The sequence below is a fragment of the Mustela nigripes genome, chromosome 6 (genome assembly GCF_022355385.1).
Source record: "Mustela nigripes isolate SB6536 chromosome 6, MUSNIG.SB6536, whole genome shotgun sequence".
Lineage (NCBI taxonomy): Eukaryota > Metazoa > Chordata > Mammalia > Carnivora > Mustelidae > Mustela > Mustela nigripes.
In genome coordinates this window covers 3131778-3155786 of record NC_081562.1, presented here as the reverse complement: position 1 = coordinate 3155786, position 24009 = coordinate 3131778, and the positions used below count along the sequence as shown (strand labels likewise).

At 59.3% G+C, this 24009-nt stretch overlaps 1 protein-coding gene across 1 annotated transcript in view; it reads right to left on the bottom strand.

Annotated features, from left to right (window-relative positions):
• The window catches only part of CELSR1 (cadherin EGF LAG seven-pass G-type receptor 1), a 130864-nt gene that overhangs the window by 28932 nt on the left and 77923 nt on the right, over nucleotides 1-24009 (bottom strand). Inside the window, exons 6-14 of the mRNA XM_059401768.1 lie at nucleotides 13164-13321; nucleotides 12035-12198; nucleotides 11539-11664; nucleotides 10266-10432; nucleotides 4832-5017; nucleotides 3722-3835; nucleotides 2673-2847; nucleotides 1912-2053; nucleotides 240-360 (exon numbers count right to left, since the gene is read on the bottom strand). Of these exons, the coding sequence (XP_059257751.1) occupies nucleotides 240-360; nucleotides 1912-2053; nucleotides 2673-2847; nucleotides 3722-3835; nucleotides 4832-5017; nucleotides 10266-10432; nucleotides 11539-11664; nucleotides 12035-12198; nucleotides 13164-13321 (1353 nt within the window). The remainder of the gene's footprint in view (nucleotides 1-239; nucleotides 361-1911; nucleotides 2054-2672; nucleotides 2848-3721; nucleotides 3836-4831; nucleotides 5018-10265; nucleotides 10433-11538; nucleotides 11665-12034; nucleotides 12199-13163; nucleotides 13322-24009) is intronic.

Below are 24009 nucleotides of genomic sequence, written 5' to 3'. Positions count from 1 at the left end.
ACGACTCAGTTCTCAGGGCTCCACGTCAGTGTCCACGTGAAGACCAGCCCGGGGTACTCAGTGCCTCGGTGAGCAGCCGCTTCCCTGGGCTCAGGACCTTACCTCGTGTGTGTGCACTGGGGTGTGCACAGAGCCATCTCTCAGGGCTCAGGACCTGAGAGTGCATACAACTATCTCTAGGCGTGGCCACCGGAGGGGGGTGGGAATGCAGCCAGTATCTGCCCGCGAGCCGGGCTCACCTTGCACTGGCACTGCCCGTTGGTCTTGTTACAGTCGGGATCAAAGCCTTTGCTGACGGCACAGTGGCAAGGTCCGCACACGGGGTTCCCCCACCAGCCTTTGGGGCACGGAAGGTCAATCCTGTTGGGGAAATAGGAGAGCAGAGGGTGGGTAGGTGTGCATAACCGTCCTTCGAGCCAGAGGAAGATGTCAGAGGCCAGGAGCCTCACCTGGCCTGCTTTTGGACCCCTCCCTCCCCCGGAGTAGCCTCAGTTTCCCCTTGCTGGTTCTCAACCTCACTCGCCCCTACAAAACTTATTTCTAAAATGGTTTGTTGCTCACTTTTTTTTTTTTACCTGGAAGACACAGCTGAGGATCCCAACCTGGGCCTCCTAGGAGCATGACCTTGCCACACTCCCTGCAGGGGGGAACAGCACTGACCTGTGCTCACTCTGTCCCAGCACCGGGACGACGGCGCCTGGCTCACGGGGGAGCTCAGGGACAGGTGACCCCACAGCTAGGCCAGCTCCAGCAGCAGCCCTAGCCCCAGTGGCACCCACGGAGCCCGGCCTCCCCGGGCAACCTTCCTGTAGGACCTGGGGTGTCTGTCAACATGAGATCCCTGGTGGGTAGTTCCGAACATGGGATCCTGGGGCATCCATGCTTTCTGGGGTGCCCTGAGGCAAACACTGCCTGTGTGCCCCCAGCCAAGCTGCCTTTCCGCAGACGTGACAGGCGCCATGGTCAGCTCTGAGCAGCCACGGGCTGGGTCTGGTGGATTTGGGATCATGACACGTGCCCAGGCCTGCTCTTGAGTGCCCAGCAGGCCCCAAGACGTAGGACATCAAAGGTCGTGAGGTCAGGCTCACCCCTCCCAGGCTCTGGCCACTGCCGGTCGCTGTCACCCACCCCCCGCCGATCCCCACTGACCGCTCACCCACCCGTGGGACGCACACCCCAACCAAACCCCTCAGGCTCCTCGAAATGAAGGGCCGCCATGGGCTTTCTGTCTAGGCTGATGGCATTCCGTCCACCCACCTAACCGGCAGTCCACCTCTCCTACTCACTCGCTCACCTGGCAAGCAGTTATTAAGTACCGACAGTATACACAGCATGAGCATAAAAATCACCACAAGCAACACAGCTGAGCTGGGGACTCTGTATGTTCGTGGGTCTGCACGTACGACAGGGGGACCCTGGAGCTCTGGTGACCCCTTCTCCCTACAGCCTCCTCAGTCCTCTGTGCCTGCAGTGCCAGCCCCTGGGGACACGGTCTGCCTCCAGGCCACCCCCACCTCCCACTTCCACCTACTCCTCCCACGCTCCACGTGGCAGCTGGGGCCCTGGGAGACCCGGGCTCCAGTCGGCCACACCGCTCGAGGCTCCCACAGCCCCACAAAGCCACGTTCTGTTTCCGGCTCACGGGGTGGGCCCCTGCGGCTCGGCACCCACGGCTGCGTGCGCGGTGGGGCTCTGGAAGCAGGCGCTCCGCTTGCCCCGTGGTTCAGCTGCAAACCCACTCCAACGGGGTTAGTTTGAGATGCTCGCTCAGAGTCTTATTCGACAAATTTGAAAAAAAAACCCGAACTATGCCCACGTTAGCCACAATTCTGGGTGCCTTTGTGTGACGCGACCAAGAGGAGAGACGTGGGAGGGACGTGGCGGCCGCGCTCCGTGAGGGGCTGCCCCTACCTGTTCTCGCAGTACTGGCCGTAGTGGCCGGGCCCGCACTCGCACGCGTAGCCCCGCGGGGAGCCGGGCCTGTGCACGCACGCCGAGACGTGCTCGCAGGGGTTCAGATGGCACACGTCCACACACTGCCTTCCGAAGTACCCTGTGGGGACAGGCCAGCGTCACCGCCACCCCAGAACCCGCCCGCCACGCTCCTCGTCCCCGCCGCAGAGCCAGAGCCTCGGGGGAAGACGTCTCGGGCCGTCTGCGTACTCCACTCCTCCTGCCACGCCGCCACAGAGGGACGTGGTGCCTCGCTTGGTGTCCCGGGACACACCAACAGTGTGTCCAACAGTGCGGTGGGTCGGACCTGGAAACGCAGCGACGCGGGCCTCCTGGGTCCCCCTCCACCGGGACGGCAGGAGGCCTAGGGAGGGAGTCCCGGCCACCCCAGGTCACACAGTGGGATCGCAGCCCCTCAAAATCCAGGCGGCCACTGAAAGTATCAACTCTGAACGTGGGGATTTCTCACGAATTCCCTCCCCCTCTCATCACGCGTTCTGAGAATAAAGCCCGGAGGCCCCACGTCCCAAGTGAGGACCAATGTCCGAATCCGCTCTGAGAAGTGACCCCTCTTCCCAGTCACGGAGGCTCAGGCCTCGCAGACCCGCAGCCCCGGCGGGGGTGCTCCTGCTTCGCGTGCCCCAGGGCGCTCTCCACACCAAAGCACTGCCCTCCGCCCGCGGGCTTCAGGACGGCGGGGTGCGGGCGCGGGCTCCCACCTTTGTCGCAGATGCAGGAGTAGCCGTCCCAGGTGTCGCGGCAGCGGCTGTGCTGAGGGCAGGGGCTGGAGGAGCACGGGTCCTCCACGTCACAGCCGTCCTTCACCCGGACCTTGAGGGCGTCGTCCATGTTCAGCGTGGCGATGTTGGTGGACGTCTCCCCCATCCTCACTCCCTGAGTTAGAAAGGGGCAGCCAGGCTCAGTCCAGCCTCTTGGGGTTGCAGGGACCTCAAAAGGCAACCAGGGGTTAAGAGAGCCCCAAACTCTCTCGGGTCCCCAAGAAGCAATGCCTCATTGTGTAGAGCTGGACCGGCACGGGGAAGGGCAGGGTCACGTGTGCTGCCTTCGGGCGTGTGGTCCAGGTGGGTGGACCAGCTGCCCGGAAACGAAGACCCAAAGGACCATGGTTGGTGCACGACGAAAAAGTAAGCGAGGGTAGAGGGAGAGCGCGGCCATGGACGTAGAGGGAGAGCACGGCCGTGGACGCAGAGGGAGAGCGTGGCCGTGGATGAAGGCAGGCGAGGCGCCTCGGGGGACGGGGCATCCCAGCAGAGGATGGGGACCATGGGGGGCCGCACCCAGCAAGTCCCACCTTGGAGGACAGCAGGGAGATGGAAGGCCGCCCCTGGGGAGGGTGGGCGCGTGGAGGGGAGGCACATAGGGTTCCCTTCTCTGCAGCGGGAGGCCCAGGGGCATGACCGGGGCTACTTGATCAACAGCTCACTCCGGCTGCTGCTAGAACACCTGCTCCAGGGGGCGACGACGGTGGCACCGTTCAGGTGAGTGTGGGGTTCGGAGAGGGGGCAGCAAAGGCCACATTCCAGACAGGACACGAGGGCAGAGCTGCAGGTGGCGGACTGTGGCATGGGGACAGGGATGCGGGGGGAGGCCTGGAGGGGGACCGCGGGGAGGATGAGTCTGAGCTGGAAGCAGGACCTGCTACGGTGGGGTTGGCTGAGACCCGTCATTCATTTACTGAAAACCAGCGGGCTGAACAACGCCTCTGCGGGCGTCTTGTGACCGGGCACGCCCCACGGCCCTGCCGTACCTGCATACAGCCCCGGAAGCCGCGGCGCACCGTGACCTTGTCCTCCGACACGCCGCCCACGACGACGCTTCTCATCCTGAGGCCTGGGAGCTGGTTCCCGATCTGCACCGTGTCCTGAGCGGGGAGAGGAGGCTACAACCACGGGCTGGAACCCCTGGGAGGAACGTGCTTGAAGGCCGAAACACGGTCACTCTGACCAACTCCCCACAGCCCTAGGGCATCTGGGCCTCCAAACAGGGTGGGCGGGGGGTGAGCTGGGTTGTGTGTGGGGGACGGGCAGGAGTGGGAACTGGGTCGCAGGACACACGTCCCCATCCCAGCACAGCCAAGATGGCCAACTGGGGGGACACGGGCAATGCTGCCAGCTCTGTAGTGGCGCCGCTCCCGAGCCGCTCTGAGAAAGCGCTGGTGAGCTAGGGAGACGGCAGCAAGATGGCAGCGGGTATAGATTACGTGCACCGTGGCCGGAAGTAAGGATGTTCCCACTGGACCATCAGGCCCTGGAGGGCTGCGTCCTGAACATGAGGAGAAGCGCCCAGACTCTAAGGGCACAGAACTCAAGAGGAGCCCAAAGTGTCCCAGAAAAAAAGGCCTCTTGCTACTGTCTGCAAACCATGGACCTCGAGTGTGGCTCACCCAGCGTGCTATGAGTGAGCCCTGCCTGGAGTGCCACATGCCCATCTGGGACAGGAGCCCTTGTCCGGTGTGCCCTGGCCCCCTCTGGTCCTCGGGGCTCATCTGCTCAGTCACCATCACACAGCACCATGCTGGGGTAAGGACCCGTGCCTTGTTCATCTATGTGCCCCAGAGGCACAGAACCGCGCACGCTGTCGTGACTCAGGACAGCTCTGCTATAAGGAACCACCATGGAAGGTGCTAACGGTACTGTGACGGGACACACAGAGTCCAGGAGCGGACCATCTAGAAAGGCACAGATACTGGCGCCCACAGCATAAGGCAGCCTGTGAGACCCAAACTCAGGGGGCCCAGAATGTGTGCCCCCAAGTCCTCTAGGACTCTGGCAGGTCCAGGCACACGGAGGGGTCACTCTGTTCTCTCACGGGCGCGGGGAAGGTGTCTGTTCCAAAGAGGGTACAGGCGCCAACTCACCTGGTCCAACCCATAGTCCAAGGTCATGACCGCCAGGTACTTGATGTCTTTGCCCTCCTTGGCGCTCTTCAGTTCTATCAACAGGTGGTGCCACTCCCCGTCAGTCACACGGGACCTGGACAACCTCATGGAAGCCACGTCTGAGGGACCATGGGACACCTCGAACTGGACATACTTGTTTAGGATCTGGAGGACAGGGAGAGCCAGACCCACCAGCTGAATTGATGACAACAGAACAGAAAATGCTCCGCAGTCGCTTAAATAACAAAGCCACGTACACAGACCTACCCCAGGGCACGGGGCCGAAGACGGACCTAAAAATGAGGCCAAGTTTTGTTTCTAATTATCGCCTGTATCACTCTTCAGACTTACGTGCCTTTTTCTGGGGCAAGAAGGGTCAACTGTGGACAGAACTGGGTAAGATAAAGCCCACTGGACTTAATTACCGGGAACAACCCCAGGTGCGGTTCTGAGCTCTTATTTCTGGAGTTTCTCAAGGCGCATGTTCCACTTCATGAGACGGGACTCAGGCCACCACGTTTATGTGTTTGTACAAAACAAAAAAACAGCTGCTGGCGAAGTAACTGGCCTAAGGTGTTCACGTTCAAAGAAAGCGTAGCCAGGAGCGACGCCAGATCTTATTCTCCCTAATGAGGGACTTGGTAGTTGGCACCAGCACCCCCCAAGAACACCGAGAACCGCGAGACAGACACTAAAGCGTCGCCATCTGAAGGCGTCAGAGTGACTCAAGGCAGAGTGACGGAGCCACAACCAGGTAGAAGACGGTAATCCGCAGGACCAGACTTGGGGTGTTCGCTTCTGCTGACCGTTGGCAGCTGGTTCTGGAAGACACAGCGGAGGCTGGAAACTGAGCAGAGCTTTCCAGTCTCCCGGCGCTGGGATGATAAAAACCAGAATTCAGAGCTGGGTCAGGGTGGGGAGAGGGCTTGCTGGAAGCAAAAGTGAGGGGCAGGGACAGCAGCATTCTAGTTTCCAGTTCTCACTGTCTTCGCTATGATGCTCGGCACTCGATCAAAAATAACCCAGCACGGGAGGAGACAAGACGGTGCGCGTGAACACCAAGAGAGGCTGGAAACAGAGCACCGCCCCCGCCCCGCCCAGGGGTCTGTAAAATAGAGTCATCGGACACAGACTTGAGAACAATAGTGGGAACCACAGAACTTGCAAGGAAATGAGTTCGGGTGACCATGAGACTCTTATTTTTGTGGATAAACATTCTATTTCGGGAGACAAGATTCAAGCTAGCCAGTTTGAAGATGTGTAAGAAGGTGGGGACCTAGCCGGGCAACGCACATAAGATACTCGCGTTGAAAGATCATCTCAAGCAAAGTACAGTTTAGAAAAACACGAACAACTATTAACGCACTGTTTCAAAGAGACACGCCTAAAATGTAAAGATTCAAAAGTGCTGAAAGTAAAAGGCCGGAAAAAGACATGATGTAAACACCAACCAAAGAGATCTGGTGTAGCTCTAGGAATGACACAAAGGACACCTGAAGGCAAACAAAGAAATTCCAGAGATAAAAGCAATTTTCATACTGATGACAGCACTGCTTATCCAGGAAGACAAAACAATTCTAACTTTGTATGCACCTAATAACACAGCCTCAAAATGCACAAAGCGCAACTTGACAGAACTAAAAGGGCGAAGAGGTGAATCCACCAGGAGGGCTGCAAACCTTTTCAATTCACGTCTCTCAGTAACCGAGCAGAGAAACACCACCACCAAAAAAATCAATGACCAAGAAGGTCCGAGCACCCCCATGAGCAAACTTCACTCATTTGATGTACCCAGAACCCAACTGCAGGACACATATTCGGAACGTAAAGGTGGGACATTCACAAGAAAGATGAGATGCTGGGCTGGGAATCAAGTGCCACGCACTTCGAGGCTCTGGAGTCCCACAGCATGCCTTCTCCGACCTGCAGCTACGCCAGAATCAACAACAAAATGATTTACTAGAAAATGCCACCTGTTTGCTGATTCACAAACATACTCCCAGGGTGCCTAAGTGGCTCGGTCACTGAAGCGTCTAACTCTGGATTTCAGCTCAGGTCTTGATCTCAGGGTCGTGGGATCGAGCCCCACTTTAGGCTCCGTGCTCAGCACCGCGTCTGCTCAAGAGTCTGTCCTTCTCCCTTTCCGTATGCCCCTCCCCGCCGCTTGCATGTGCGCATGCTGTCTCGCAAATAAATAAATAAAATCTTTAAAAAGAAATCTTTTTGAAAGGAAGGGAGAGTGTGCATAAGCTCGGGTGCTGGGAGGGGCAGAGGGAGAGACAGAATCCAGAGCAGGCTCCACGCCCAGTGCAGAACCCAACACGGGGCTCGATCTTGAGACCCCGAGATCATGTTCTGTGCTGAAATCAAGAGTCAGACGCTCAACCGAGGGAGCCACCAGGCACCCCGAAACACTTCTACGTACCCCACGGATTAAGAAAGAGATCATGATGGGAAAACAGAAGGTATTTTCAGCTGATTATAAAGACAATGCAACTAATTATGTGTTTTGGTTTTTAGTCTTAGTCGGGAGTGACAGCAAGAAGGCGACTCTTCACCTTCTTACGCCGTGTCCCCTTTCGTCCACAGGAGTGCAGTCAACCTCCCGCACGCCCCTGGCTGTGCTCTCTCACCGCCCTTGCTGACAGAAGCCTAAGGCCGGTGATCAACAATAAACATGACATCTGTCTACGGACAAAGGCGAAAGCATGACTCCCAGGCCCACGCACCGCGACTGCCCGCCCACTCCGGTCTGTTGCCGGATCAGAGGGGAGCATTCGACAATAGCCAGGTGATCCCCCTGGACAATGCAGGCGGAGTGAGGGCGCCTGAGAGCAATTACCCGAATTGTGTGGGCTGCGGGACGACTGCGCAGCTGGTTGTAGCTGGTTGTAGCTGGTCGGGCTGCCGCAGACGCCAGCAACACCTACGCAGCTGCCCCACGGAGCTCACAAGCCTGCAGGAGGCCTGCCTTCAGACACACCACGTAGAAATAACGCTGAACATGCCCGTATTCCCCAGCTGACCCATTGGGTCCTGGAGTGGACTTCTGGGTCTGGAGGACCTGGAGGATTGCCCACAAGGCCACTTGTCTTGCCACCCAGACTTCCACAGGGAGGAGCTGGCCATAGTCCCCGGCCAAAAGCAAACCCTAAATTTTTGGATTAGCTATCCATAACGTAATTACTCAAACAACACGGGAGTTTTTGGCTTTCACTGTTGGTTCCTCCTATAGCATACTTTTTTCCTACAGAGACCCCCACTGCCGAATGACAACCTGCAAGTTCTAATTCATCACCTGAGTCCAAAACAGCCAATTTAATTTGTTCCAACAGTGAAACAACCACAGAGGAAAAATACCATCCTGAGGCAGAACTAAGCTTGCCAAGTGCTGGCCCAGAGCTAGCCTCTGGAACTGCTGGTAAACCTACGAAATCACGAGTTAATAAGGGGAACACAGTGACAGCTGTAACTATGGGATACACAGCCTGCACCTTCAGTGTGACCTGAATGGGCTCGCACTGGGGCTGAGCCAGCAGGCAGGGGAGCGGGGCAGGTCTGGGGAGAGAGGCTTCTGCTGGGGGGCTGTGGCCCCCAGCCCCCTGCCCGCACAGGGTGAGTCACAGCCCCCTGAGACCCTGTCCTCATGGGTCTGTGGGTCCGGCCTCTGCTGACCTCTGACACGGAGCTCACAGGGGGCACCGGGCAGTGCCTCTGTCCCTGCCTGCTGTCCCCACCACTCACAGGTGTTTCCAGGCGTGCAGCCCACAGGAGCGATGGAAGGGGGTGATGTGGACGCCACAGAGGCTGGGTGATGAGGGAACGAGGCTTCCCTGAACGAAAAGAGACGGGGGTGGACGCTCCGTGGGGTCCATCTCACGTCTGACCTTCTCTGACCGCAGCACAGCCCGCTCTGCCTGGGGACAGAAGTCCACTCCGCACGAGGACGTGCAGTCCCCAGGGCCCAGGGCAGCAGCGAGGAAGGACACACAGCTCCGTGAGGAACCCCCACCGCCGGGGGAGCCGTTACGGCCGGGCAGACCGAGCCTGGGGCACAGTGGGGAGCTCCAAGCCAGTCCGGCCCCGAGGCAGGAGAGGAGCTCGGTCTGGACGGAGACTCGGCGTGGCTGAAGACCATGCAGGACCCGTGCGAAGGGGGTCGGCGCTCCTGTGGCCACGTGCACCCAGGTCCTCCGTCACACGTGTGCAGACACGCATGTCCACACACACACACGCACAGACACGTACACGTACTTGAAGAGAACTCCCGAAGAAAGGCAGGAAAAAGCAACCTGGCTATGGGATTCCTTCTAATCCTAGGTCCCACTGGCCGCTGCCGCGTGGGGAGGCAGATGGGGTCTGAAAAGGGTCACAAGGTGGCCTTTTCTGGCGGGGGGGAGAACCCTGGGCTGTGGCACCCCAGTTGAGGGTGTTCAGAGAGAGAGGGTTTGCTCAAGGACCTCCCATCCCCCCATCGCTGCAGACAGAAAGCGCCCGGAGACGGGAGACGGTGGGTCTGCACCCGGGGCCCCGCCGGGGCAGAGTCCCCCGAACCCTGCAGCCCATCAAACCCCGGGCTGGCGGCGCGGGTGGGAGGTCCGGGGCTTGGCCCGCCCGCCGGCGTCGCTGGGTGACTTGCACAACCTGCACGAACGCCCCTTGTCCCCGCAAATGAGATATCCACGGAGCTGGCAGGACGCGAGGGGGAGCTGCTTGTGGAGCAAATACCAGGACGGCGTGTCAACTTCACGTTTTAAAGGGTTTTAGTGACTGCTTACCTGACACTTTTAATCAGCAAAACAGTAAAGCCCCGAGAGATTAAGACAGCACCCGCAGAAGGGGATTCCCAGTTCAGGAGGACCCAGGAACGTCAGGGTGCCAGTCCACACGGCCCCCTCACGCCCGTGGCCGCAGCCTCGAGCCTCGGGGACCCCCGTCCCGGCCCGCAGGTGCTCGCCGCCACCTCCAGTGCCAGACGCCCGGGGGCCACAGCCAGGATCTAAAACACACCTTGGCTGAGTTCTGCAGCCGAGAGGCCGGGCCATGGGTCCAGCCAGCCCCGCACCTACTCCATCTCGGCGATAAAAGAAGAAAGAAAGCGCTGGAATCGACCCCCCCCGTGGGAACCGTAGATGCACGCTGGATTCCCTGCGCTCTTCCCGCGTATGAATGGCGAGATTGTGCGGCCTGCTGGGAAAGCAGGCTCGTGTTTCCTTTCTTACTCTCGCTGGGGACCCCGCCGGGCCGGGCCGGTGCGGGCAGAGCGGGGGCGGGAAGTGGCAAGGTCCCTTCCCTGCCCCTGGGCGCCAGGGCCCGTGCTTGCGGCCCGGGAGCTCGGGCTGCCCCCCTCGGGCGCACACCGGCCCCGCCAATGCCCGGGGAGGCGGTGGGGGTGGACGCGGTTCTCCCTCACCTGGAGATGGAGCCTGGAGGACGCGCCCGCCACGGCCTCCATCAGTACGCCATCCTCCTTCCTGGTCCGGAACATGAGCCCCAGGTACCAGGGCACGGAGATGGTGATGTCCAGGTCGCTCCAGGACACGAGGCTCTCCCCGCTGAAGCGCTGGGGGTGCGGCATGACTGTGGACACAGAAGTGCGGGGCCCTGGACATCAGACATGCCGCAGGGAACCTTCTTCAGTTGCAGGGGGGCAGGGCAGGCTCCCGGGGAGGCAGGGGTGGGGTGGGGCAGGATTTTCATTTCAATTCAAAGGCCCGTCTCGGACTCTGCGTGTCCAGCGTCCAATCCTGAGTCCGGGAGCTGCAGGCTTCCAGGAGCCCACCCCCGAGTCACCTGCCGCCTTCCTGGGGAGGGAGAGACAGGCTTGTGGGGAGGTTCTCAGTCCCAGAGAGGGCATGACAAGGGGCTCTCGGGCCGGCTGGCAGGCACAGCCCGGTGGCCTGAATCCTTGGGCTCAGCAGACGGGGTGCTGGGGGGCTGCGATCACAACCCACGTGTCCCACCTCCCACCGACTGGCTGGGACACCCGGGGGGCAGGAGCAGGGTCCCCCAGCAGGACAGTATGGGCCTGCCGTGACTACCACGCGTGTGCCGGCACCCCACCCCAACCCCGCAGCCTAACCAGCCCTCATGTGTGTCCGGGTGGGCTCCGACCCCCAGGCACACCGGCCACAGTCGCTTGCTCTGTTCCTGGCGATGGGCATGGAGGTGGGGAGCCTGCCGGCCAGCCGAGGGCTCCGGCACATTTTGGGGGAGACCAGGGAGTGACAATGGGGGGACTGAGAGCCTCGTGTGGTCTGTTACACTCGGATAAACCGGGTGCCGGGTGGGCCTCTCTGTCTCCAGACCCCGGGTGTCACATAGGGGCACCCCCGAGGGGACAGCCTGATGATAGCACAGGGCACACCAACTGGGGGCTGCCTCCGGGGGCAACAGCCTCATGCGCCCTGGGCTGTCTGTTTCCTGCTCTTTTGAACCGAGCATTGGCATCTGTTTTCTCTGGCTGGGCTCACGGTCTCCATAACAGGAACTCTGGGGTGGGCGCGTGTCCGCCCAGCCGCCGCCCCAGCTTCCTGCACACCGCCCCCAGCCGGGTCCTGCGTGTGCTCCTACGCCCCACCGCAGCCCACGCCTGAGGACACACACGCCACCGTGGGAGCCCAGACGCCCCGGAGGGAGGTCCCCAAGGCCCCAAGGCTGGGCAGGTCCCCAGGCCAGCCCCTCACCTTGTTCGCAGTTCTTCCCGCCGAACCGGAGTGGGCACTCACAGAGGTAGGTGTCCCACCGGCTGACACAGGTACCCCCATTCTGACACCAGGTCCCCTCACAGAAGTTCCTCTGAGCAGCGCAGCCTGGGGACACAGAGCGGGGAACACGAGGGGACTGCATGGGTCGCAGGGGAATGGTTGCTGAGACCAACCCGTGTGGTGGGAAGACAGCCCCATGAGCAACAGCCCTGAGGGGAGGCAGGCTGGCCTGAGACCCCCCGAGCTGGAGGACCATCAGAAGTGGCACAGGACACATGCCTGTCCTGCTGGGACACCAGGGGTGCACTGCCCGGCCCCGTGGCACCCGGCACCGCACGCTGCAGGACGCCCAGCCCCCGAGCAGCACCTCCACGAGCCGGGGCTCCCCACTTGCAGGCCCACAGCTAGGGGAACATGGGCTCCGCCTGAGCAGCAGTCGTGGCCCGGGCTGCGGCCGTGGCCGTCCCCAACCTACCTGCCCTTGTGCCATTGTTGGCAATGAAGCTGGCCATGTCCACGTTCCTCCCATCCACGGTCAGGTTCCGCATGCAGCCCACAAACTGCCGATTGTGCACCGGGAAGGCTTCAGGCAGGTTGGGGACGCCGCCCAAGAGCAGAGGGCCGGTCAGGTCCAGGGACCTGGGGATGCAAAGCCGACCCGTCCGGCCTCTGGGTCAGGCTAGCCGGAGGCGGCGCTGGGGTCCCGATGCTGCCATCCCTTCACGGTGGCCTATGCCACCGGACACCCCCAGCACCGACAACTGAACAGGGAAGCAGGCAGCCAATGGGCCAGGACACAAAAGCCAGATCCTACTTCCAGGGCCACCACCAGCCCCTTGAACCCAAGCCACATCCAAATGGAGTCCTATCTGTAGCCGGGCCAGCCCAGCCCACGCAGAATGACCAGTCCAGCCCATGCCAAACAGTGGCACGACCCCTCCGACCTCTGATGACCTTGAGCTCACAGCAAACTAGACCCTGGTTCTGCGTGAGCACCTGCATGGCCACGGGGAAGGGGCCTAATCTGTCCAGTGACATCTTTCTTATCCATAAAATGGGCACGACCCCACCTCCCCCACACCGCTCCGGACACTCGGCACAGATTGGGTGGTCGAACAGTGGGCTTCCAAACTTACTGCCGAATATGCCACCAAAACACGATTAGAAAGGAACAGGACTGTCTGCTCTGGCTAGAGGGACAGCCTGACGGCTGTCTGCACTAGCAGGTCAGTTTCTGAGTTAGCACGATCCGCAGAGAATCTCCAGGCTCTCACCGAGGGAGGTGGACCAGACCGCAGGGACCCATGCCCAACGGACGGGGGCAGGCGACCCCATGGTCTCTGGGGTCTGTAAGCCAGACTTGGCCTTGCCATTACTTTGGCAGAAGTGGTAAGGGGACTTATTCTAGAAGGTTCTGACGTTCAGACAGAAGGTGCCCTGAACGATGGGAGGGACCCTGATTTCAGCCTGGACTGGGGCGGCCGGGATGCTGAGTCCAAGGCGCCTGCATCTGATCAGGGTCCTGCCCCAGACGACCCTGTTGGGGAGCAACAGTCATGGCGGGGTGGGGGGTGCCTGGGCCTCCCCTCTCCCGGGATGCTCACTTCTTGGAGCCGCTCTGTGTGCCCTGGGCAGCACAGCTGTAGTTCCCGACGAGGCTGCCGAAACGCACAGCCACGGCCGTGTCACAGTCATCCACAGTCACCACAGCCACCTTCTCTCCAGACGGCCCGTGCGGCAGGCCCAGGCGGCCAATGTTGGGCTGCGGGAAGAGAAAGCACAGAAGGCATCAGCGTGGGCTCCCACCGGCGGCACGTGCCAATCGCGCATAGGCACTGAGGACATTGGAAGGCCACGTGTGGACAGCCTTGTTTTAAATTAGTCCCCTAAACCAGCTGTACTGGGTACCCCTAAAACGTATGTCCTTGCCAGCACCTCGGGTCTGCAGGTGTGATTAGCAGACGAGGTACAGTGTAGGACGGTGGACCCTGGTCCCATGTGACTGGCGACCTTACGAGGCCCAGAGTGAGCCCTGGGAGAAGGCCATGTGGCGATGGAGGAAGACAGAGGGAGGCACCCTAGGCCCAGGAGCCCCAACAGCCGCCAGCACCACCCGCATCTGAGGGACAAAGGGAGGCCTGCCCTTGGAGCCCTCAGATGGAGCTCGGCCCCGCTGACGCCTCGATCCTGGGCTTCCGGCCTCCATAACCATCATAGAATAATTTCTGGTGTCCTTAGCCACCCGGTTTGTGAATTTGCCACAGCAGCCAGCACCACAGCCCGAGACGCCTCCTGCCCCATATTCTGCCTGGTGTCCAAGCAATGGCTGGTCCCGCGGCCACACGCCTCCTGACCTGGGTCCCACGCACACTTTCATGTTCTAGGGAGTGGCCCCTCCGGGCCCCCAGGCACTCCTGGGCCAGGTCTTCCCTCGTCCTGGAATGACCCTCCTGTGCCCCTTACTGGAGGCCGGACACACTTCCAGCCCCAAGGCCAAGCCCCACTTGCCTCGGAGCTTCTCCCTCCTCGGCCGTTCCTGAGGGCCTCACGCACACGGTCTCCCCACCGAGCGCTGGTTATAAGAATTCCTCCCCAACTGGTGGCTTTGGAGAGAGCTGGCTCACTTCTGGAAGAAGCAGGGTCCCTTCTCAAGGAGGTTGTGGTCAGTGTCCATGACAGCAACACCAGGCAGCCCCACCCTGTCCCTGGCACCCCCCAGTCTCCCGGCCTGTCCCTCTAGCACCCAAGCACGTGCTCCATACAGCCCTCGGACGGCGTCCGGCTCGGGCCCGGGAGCCTGCTGACGCCACCAATGATGTGAGCACGTAGGTCTCAAAGTTCTGGAAAAGGAGCGGGCAGCCCGACAACCGGCTCGGGCTGGGCCAGGCAGCTACGGTCCCCATCTGTCCAGCCCGGGTCACGACAAGACCGGCCAGCAGCAGGTGGCCTGGATTAACCCCGTGGTGCGCATGAAGTGCCTCCAGGCCTCCCAATCAGCTCACGGCACACAGGGCTCCTTCCTCCCCACAGAGGGGACGTGCTTTCCCGGCCCTGACAGCCCTTCCCATAGCCCCTAAAAACAAGACTTGGTGTCCACCGTGAGAGCTCTGGGGTCAGCCTGAGTTTGTAATACGGTACAATTTTATACTTCTTTACAATGGTATTCAAAACAGGCAGTTGTAAAAAAAGAGGAGAATTTAATTGAATCAATTAAATTAATTAAATCCATGTCTTTTAACAAGGAAATGACAACTGCACAGTTCTTTCGAAAAGAAAACTTCAGGTCTTCAAAGGAGTAAAGAAGTACCTATTGGATCGAGGACACTGGGCAGGACAAGGAGCTGCTGATAACAGGAGCTCGGCCAGGTGGCCAAGCTGTGACACCACGGGCTGCTCTCTTCATCCTGGTGATGCTCTCCTCCCCTGCGTTGTGCAGTGCACAGCCTGCACCACTGTACATGGTGACCCCACCTGAGCCTCATACTCCCTCTCAGCCAACCATCTGACTAGAAAAGGTTCATCACTGATCCTCAGTTTCTCTACCCACAGAAAAGCGTTTTAGGGGCGCCTGGGTGGCTCAGTGGGTTAAAGCCTCTGCCTTCAGCTCAGGTCATGATCCCAGGATCCCGGGTCCTGAGATCGAGCCCCGCATTGGGCTGTCTGCTCCGTGGAGAGCCTGCTTCCTCCTCTCTCTCTCTCTCTGCCTGCCTCTCTGCCTACTTGTGATCTCAGTCTGTCAAATAAATAAATAAAATCTTTAAAAAAAAAAAAAAAAGAAAGAAAAGCGTTTTATATTAGAATGCCTGTCCTCTCTATGTTACAGGGACTTCGAGAGTGACATCAATAGAAGACACATGATTGTCCCAGGAACCCTTCTTGGGTGAATCCAAGGGAGGCTTTTACCAGGCCACCCAGTACCTTGGTTCCTGGATAACCTTCATTTTCTTTTGTATCAGTTGATGAGATCACAAGATCTGAGAAGCTGCATCCTCAAAGATTCCACCTTTGATTCAGCAACAGTGAGATGAATATAAAAAATTTATCTGTTTTGGGGGAACCTGGGGGGCTCAGTGGGTTAAAGCCTCTGCCTTCGGCTCAGGTCATGATCCCAGGGTCCTGGGATCGAGCCCCGCATCGGGCTGTCTGCTCCGTGGAGAGCCTGCTTCCTCCTCTCTCTCTCTCTCTCTCTCTGCCTGCTTGTGATCTCTGTCTGTCAAATAAATAAATAAAATCTTTAAAAAAAAAAAATGATCTGTTTTCTCACTCTGTTACAGCAGCGTGCTTTGGAAAAACACGTCCAAGTGCCTATTAAGGGCTGCTTAAGTGCTAGGTGCTGTCCTCAGGAAGAACCGTCCCCAGGCCGTTCGAGCCCCGCGTTAGCTCTACAACTTATAATTTACATTTTGGAGGCTGGGTGGGAGACTTCTCTGAAGACGTAAGTGGCATTTATCCTCAGAAAGCTCTCATGAGGCTGAGCTGCCATTTGCGAGACTGCGGTCATGGTTAACAGCTGTCCGTCAGCACTGGGCCAGGTCCCGGGATGCAAGCAAGAGCAGGGGGGCGCGGGTGGGACGGGGGCGGGGGGGGGGGGGGCGGGGGCGGGGGGGGGGGTGGATGACAGGAGGCAAAGGCCCTGCGAACGCCAACACTTGTGCTGAGAGCACACTTGCTGACTCAGGACAGCCCACCGCGAAGACAGACTTCAGAGCCTGATGACACTTCACCAAAGCAGCAAGCTTGGCTTTCGGGACAACAGACAGGGTCTGATAAACACCATCCAACACCTGCTTCTCGATTCCCGCTCCCGGACCCACGGGCGGTCAGGTCAGAAGCGACGGCTCTTCCAGCCACGAGAGCGAGCATTCTTAGATGGGGAACGAAAGGGACCAGCCGGAGAGACACCGTGAAGTACCCGGGAAAACCAGTGCCCTACAGAGCGCCCCACTGTCCCACCCCTTCTCAGGCCCCAGAACACGCAGCACGGGGGGCAGCGACTTGCCACGCCTGCCCCACATGCCAACAGCCACCATGTGGTCAGCCGCTGTAGCAGAACATGCAGGGCATGCCAGGTGAGGCACGTGCGGGGGCCTGGGGACACGTGGGGGGTGCGCCTCCTAGAGTCCCCGTGGTACCTGGCAGCTCCCCTGCTGGGGACAGACCCGAGAAGCTGAGCACAGGGACTGCCACGAGAATCTGCTCGCGGATGTCCACAGCAGCACCGTAGTCGATAGCAGGAGGGGGAGACCACCCAAACGTCCGTCCACGGAAGGATGGATGAACAAAACATGGCCTATGCATTCCACGGAATTATGATGCCACCTTTAAAAGGGATGGAGCAGTGGCACCTGGGTGGCTCGGTGGGTTAAAGCCTCTGCCTTTGGCTCCAGTCATGATCCCAGGGTCCTGGGATTGAGCCCCGCATCGGGCTCTCTGCTCAGCGGGGAACCTGCTTTCCCCTCTCTCTCTGCCTGCCTCTCTGTCCACTTGTGATCTCTCTCTGTCAAATCAATAAATAAAAATCTTTAAAAAAATAAAAGGGACGGAGCAGTGATGGAGGCTACAGCACAATGAGATTCCAAAACAGGACACTAAGTGACAGCCACTGGACACAAAGGGTCCCGTGTCGCAGGACTCAACTTATGTGAAATATCCAGGACACAGAGATCCACAGACAGAAGGCAGCCCGGAGGTTTTGGGGGCTGGGAGAGATGCAGAGGCAGTGCTGGGGGTACAGCACTTCCTCTTAGGGTACTGGGAAGATCTCCGACCTAGACGGAGGTGGCGGTGGCACCATGTTCGCCAACACGCCGAGCAGCCCTGAGACGCTCACGTGACAACAGCTCTTCCGTGACGTGAACCGCGGTGGTCCGGATGGGCGGCTGCCCTCCTCGACCCCCGTGGCCGCGATCTACCCGGGCAACCAGGTAGATGGGAAGCTCCTTCCCATTGTGATCTGGAAAGTGGGGATAAAATGCACCTCGTGGCCCACGTGTCAAGACCATCACCCGCCATAAAATGCAGGAACAGAGCGGCGGCTCGCGGGCGGGCCGGGTGCAGGCAGCCCGGGTCAGGCTGAGAAGCGAATCGAACACATGGGCAGGAGCACTCGACTGGGGCTCGGGTCATCGGCTCTTGCCAACGGAAGACAAAGCATGTCTTACCCGGCTCGGCCAGTGTGTGGAAGGAACTCCCCGCGGGGCCGAACTCGGAGCGCCGTGGCAGCCCCCCCGGCTTCCGTGTGTCCAGCTCTCGTGTTTGAAGAAGAGAGAACGGTTTAAGCTGCTCATTCAGAGCGCGGACGTGGGGATTTGGCACAGGCGAATGAGAGAGCTCACGGGGGCTCTGCTGGCACGGGTACAGAGGAATGAGATAAAGAACAAGACAAAAACAAACGGTCTCTAATATTCTTAAGAACTGTGAACCTTCGCCACGCATTAGCACACAAGAAAAAGACACGGGAAGTGAGGGGGTCACGTGGCAACAGTTCTCACGTTAGAAGGGAGCGGGACACAGGGAGGAAGGACGGAGGCTGCCATCCCTGCCTCTCTCTTCCCTGGGCTCAGCCTGCCCGGTGGGGCGGCCAGCCAGACCTCGGGGGACCCCACACCGGCAGCAGCCCGGCCTGGACAGCAGCGTGCACAGGGGCCCCTGAGCAGAGCCAGCCACGGGGCAGGTAGAATTGGGGCCAGGAAGGACAGACCCCACCATGCTCACCCCTGCCATCAACTGAGAAAAACCAAGAGGGCTGTCATGTGCTTGGGGCAGGGGACCTGAAAGCAGAAAGCTTTGCGACTCCGCACCGATCCAGGTTCTTGATTTTCAGTAAGGCAATCAGAAGTCATCACTTGGGGTCTGTCCCTTTCTCTTTCTCCTTCAATTTATTTTCTTCTCCACATGCAGACCCTCCCCGCGCACCTCCATTCAGATGCTCTCAAGCAGCTGGTGGAGATTTTCTTGCCTGCACAAAAGCGCTGGGTCCTTACGAAGTGCTCACATTTCTGCAGCCTTTTACCCCGCTGCAAACAATTCCTCATCAGGGAGGCTGGTGGGGTTCGGTTTCAAGTGCTGGACGCGGGGGGGAAGGCAGCGTGGGGGCGCCTCGAAACCAGACACCAGGGGCGGCAAGTCTTGGGAAGTACATGGATTCGTGCTCTGGGTCAGAATTCACCAGAATTCACGTCACAGAATTCACACTTGGGTGGACTTTGGGAATGTCACAAGGAGTCAAAATGCAGCCTTGAACATGTACCGAGCTGTCACTTCTCACATGCAGGGAGGCTCAGATCGGACGTGAGGGTCTGCTGAACACAGCCCGCGGGTGACGGCCGCTACCCTGGGAAACGTGCGCCGGACCGTCCCCCCAACCCCACCCCAATCCCGGCTCGGAGGCGAACAGCCCTCCCTGGGAAGCAGGCACAGCATTTCTTTGAAGCGAATGGGAAGACTGGCTCATGAGGAGAGTAACCCTCCGAAGCACACATAATTCCAGGATCATACCAGATTCCTAAGGGGGCCCCCGACAGGACGTCGAGGGACTCAAACACAGGACTGAGGTGCAGACTCCCGGGAGGCCCAAAGCGGGGCCGGACGGAGCGCCCACGCTGGTAGGCAGGCAGCAGACCACGGTCTAGCTGGAAACCACTCGGAGCCTCAGTTTCCCCACCTGTACCACAGGGGTGTGGCCACCCTGCTGCCCTCCGGGCAGGATCCCTGCCCCAGGCAAGCCGGACTCCGGGGCATCGAGGTGCTGGCGGGGATGCACCCCAGCACCACACAAGAAAGGGCCAGAGAAGCGATGTAGGAAAGACAGATTAAGAACCTGGGGGGTTTAACCCACTTGCCATCACCGCACCCTTTGATCCTTCTTCAAGCTCTTAAGCTACTTGATGTTTCCTTTACTTTTTTTTTTTTTTTTAGATTTTATTTATTTATTTGGGGGGTGCGCCCAAGCAGTGGGAGGAGCAGAGGGAGAGGGAGAAGCAGCCTCCCTGCTGAGCACGGAGCCTGACAGGGGACTCAACCCCCGGACCCTAGATCAAGGCCTAAGCTGAAGGCGGACGCTGAACGACGGAGCCCCCCCCCCCCCCCCCGGCGCCCCCGGCCCCTAGTTTTTTCCCCCCCCGACTTGCCTGGCTTTCCCCCCCCCCCCAAGCAAGTCCCTGCCACAGGAACCCCACCTGCCCGCTTATGCCGGATCCCCAAACAAGGCTTGGCCACGTCAGACCCATGCACGGGAGCCACGAACGTCGGGCCTGCCTGCACCGGATCTGCCCGCGAGCTACACGGACGACACGGGCTTCCCCAGGGCGTCTTTGGAACTCGGCGCACCATGCCGTGTCTCCACGAGGACAAAAGGGCCTGCTCCCCGAGAACCGGGCTGCCCCGCCCTCCGAGCGGAGCTGGGGCGCATCGCCCAGGCCGGGGAATGTGTCTTGAGCTACAGCTCACTGCCCTGTTCCTCCTCCCCTGCGTTTGCAGTCAGGGGCTAGGGTAAAAACTCAGTGGCCAGCAGAAGCTCCCCAAAGTTAAGGTATGAAAGTATGTAGTCCTCAAGCTTAACGTTAAGAATTTAAAAAAAAAAAAAAAAAAAAAGCCCAGATCTCTCTTGATTTCTTGATTGGTTTCTTGTATGGACGTTAGAAACCTCTGTCCTGAGGACACAGCTCCCCCCTTAGGCGGCCGGACTGGGCCCTCAGGCAAGGCCATTGACTAGCCACCAGGTGGGGCAGACAGTTCTGCATTCGGAGACAAGGCCAAGTTCCTGCGCCAGCTGCGGCTGGGGAGTAGCCGGGGCTCCCGACTCCCTCACCCGCTAGTGGCCGGGGGCAGGGTCCCTACCCCTCGGCGCCTGGGCAGCCTCTTCCGGGGACTGGAAAAGTTCACAGCCACCACCTCTAGCGTCCTTCGGGAAGAGGACGGAGAAGTGGTTGTGAGCCCCTTTGCAGAGCGCCTGAAGCTGGTCTCACGCCAACGGGACGCCCAGCCAGGAGAGCGAAGGCTGCAGGGGACCCGGGACAGCGGCGTCCACAGCCTGCGATGAGCATCACCTCCCGGAGGCCAAGAGTTCACATCCTGACCCCACGTAGGAAAGTCACCTGACTTCCTTACCCGTCAGACTCATCTGTAAAACGGGTAAAAATAGCACCTTCCTTGTAGGACTAAATGCATATTGTATGCGAGGTCTGGCTCCACACCAGGCGTGGGGGGGGAGTGCTCCCCCAAAGTTTCCTGCTGCCATGTGCTGCTAAAAAGATAGGATGAGAACCCCCCCCAAAAAAAAAAAAAGTTCAAGCAGTTGTTCTCGGTTGTTCTCTTTGTATTGTTGTCCTAATATTTTCTTATAGTTAAAAAAAAAAACCTCTTTTACGTCTTTAGAGAAAAAGCAATTTGCAGCCTGCACGTAACCACGCCTTCGGGGAAGCCCCTGGTTCTTCTCTGGAGCGGCCCCAGAAAATGCTGGATGGGGCCAGCAGATGTTCCGTGTTTGGGGGCATTTAAAAGAGAAGATTTTCAACAAGGGTTAGAACCAAGAGCTCACGCTAGAATTTCTTTAAAAAAATAAAAGATCACACCAGCGCCTTGTTCCTCAGGCAAGGTGTCCGAGCCCAGTTCTTGAACAACTCCTGCCACAGATTAGAAGGGAGCCCTGTGCTGCTCTGTGGACGTCTATGACAAGAGCACGGCCGGGGCCGCATCTGGAAGGCCTGTGTGCTGGCCCCGGGGTCCTGAGCGTCTCTTCCAGGCCCCAGTGATCTCTGAGGGGGTGACTTCTGCTCTGGACGAGATCCACGGGGCACAGTGCCAGCCCCTCACTGCCCCAGACAAAAGCTCCCCAGTCTGTGCGGGGGGCCAGGAGCCTCCACCACTGTCCCTGCCAGCAGAGGTCCGGCCCCCACTCTGCGGCCAGCTTGGCCAGCAGGCTCCCCGGGGTTTTCTGGGAACCAGGGAGTTTATGCAGATTTGCTCCAAGGAGGGTCAAGCGAAGGGCTCAAGGTAGGGGTTCCTAAAGTTTAAACCACACCTTTTTTGAAAGTTGGGGTAATGATCCTTTTCTGGGGGGGCTTTACTCGACCAAACTGGGGGGACCTCCAGGCCCTGGATGAGCCGTTCACGGCCCTCCACAGTGGGGTCTAGAGGTCTGACGGCCGGCTACTTCCCGCTGGACGACAGGTGGGGCAGGGAGCGCTGTGAGCAAAAGCCCGCAGGGTCCCATGCAAGGGGCCCTGGCACCAGGGAGGGGCTCCTGGGGTCACCGAGGTGGGCTCAGCACTCAACCCACTCCCCCCAGGACACCTTTGCAGAAAGCCGCCTCAGATGACGGGAGAAAGGCTTATAGGAGATGCATACTTACACACTCACACGTACTCACGCACTTGTGACTACACGCGTCCGTTAGCACACACATGCACGTGCTCACACACACACACGCACACACACGCGTGCAAACCCTCGCCTGCTCCTGCTGGGACCCTAACAGGCCCCTCTCAGTCCCCAGTCTGGACAGCAGCACAGAGACACCCCCCCCAGGCCCCTGGTTCCCCTGGGCCACGCACAAACCCCCAGGCTCTGGGAATCCGTGCTAGCCCTCGGATCATGAAGCCACCCGTGGGCACTGGACCCGCTTGGCCCACCTGTGGCCCCCACAGCCTAGCTCGGGGCCTCCGTTCCTCCTCCAAGGCGGGAGGTGAGGACCCTGGTCAGTAATGTCCTCGTCCCGGGGTGAGGCAGAGCAAGGAAAGGCAGCGAGCCTGGGGCGGGGAGGAAAAGCTGGGAGGGCGGGAGCGTGGGGCAGGTGGCAGGTGCGGAACGGCGACGGCTGCCAGACCCGGAGCCCAGGCCCGCGGCGGATGTTCGAGGCCAGGCCGTGGGACACAAAGGCCCCAGGGCGGGGCTGCGTGAGTCCCGGGCAGGAGTCATGTTTCCAACCAGGTGACCGTCCAGCATCTGATGAGGCCGCGTGCTGGACAGGAAGCGTGTGAGTCCCAGCCCCTGGGCCACCCGCAGGCTGGGCCCTCCCCTCCTTTGGGGACCGCCGGCCCAGACCCCCACAGAGGCGGCTCGCCAGGCTTTCCTCTCTGCCTGCTGGGGCCCCAGGGGGGTACCGAACCTTCCAGGCCCAGGCGAAGCATAAAGCGGTGGCAGACACGGCCCTCCAATTCTGTCACGAGAGCACTGATGCTCGGTATTTATCAACTACCCACCCATGCAGATGCAACAGAGGCCATTCCGGGCCCGGGGAACCCCAGATCTGTCCACCACGTGGTAGACTGCTGGCCCCCAAAAAGCCATGATGCTTCTGCCACAGAACCCCAAGGAATAAGAACTATCTGGCATTTTAAGACACCTCCCCTCGGAGTGGTCTGTGACCTAGCAGAAGGTTTCTCATACAAGCTGTTGATGGATTTGGGGTTTGGGGGGGAGGGGGACCCTTCAGAGACAATAGACAAATACCAGCACCCATTTATCTACCTTTCAAAGCTCCTTTAATTGTGCCTTTTATTTCGAGATCATTTTAGATGTGCATGCCTTTGCAAAAAATAACAGAGATCCCACACGCTAGTCCCCAGTTTCCCCCAAGAGCAAACATCGTCAAGCGGCAGGAGCTTGCCTAGTGCAGGTGCTGACCAGGCAGGACAGAGGACGGTCCGTCGCCCCTGGGACCCCACCTCCTGTCCTTCGACGGCCACGCCTACTTCCCTTCTGCCCTCACCTTGACCCCGGAGAGCCACTAATCTCCTGTCCAATTCTGTCCTTTCGACACCTCGAGAATGTTTTATAAATGGACTTGTGCGGTATGTAAGCTGGCGAGGCCGGCGTTCGTCACTCCGCACAGGACTCTGCTGCGAGTACCCTGGGCCATCCTGGGTCATGGCCCACATAACGTGGCAGGGGTGCACCACCAGCCATTTCACCATTCACCCACTGAGGCCACTGGGTTGTTTCCAGTCTGGGGCTGCCGTGAACACCCGTGTGCGGGCCTCTGTGGGGACATGAGCCACTCAGAGTCATGGGGGACACCAGCCTCTGGCTTTCTTCTTCTGTGAGGTCTTCATCTAGGTTTCCTATCGGGGTACTACAAAAGGCCCAGTGACCTGGGAGGCAACCCCTCCTCTCCTATTTTTCTGGGAGAGACCATATAGAATTGGTGTCATTCTTTAAACATTTGGTAGAATCCTGCAGTGAAACCATCTGGGCCTGCAGAGTTTGGGGGAAGTTTTTAAATTACAAGTACTATTTCCTTAATAGTAATGCGGTCATTGAATTCTTTATTTCATATTGGGTGGGTTGTGGTGGCTTGTATTTTTGAGAAATTAGATCATTTCATCTGGGCCTTAAATGCATGTAGGTAGGGTTGCATGTGAAATTCCTCTGCTACCCATTGGGATCCACAGGGTCTGTACTGATGTCCTGTTTTATTCCTCACAGAGGGAACTGTATTGTCTTTCTTTT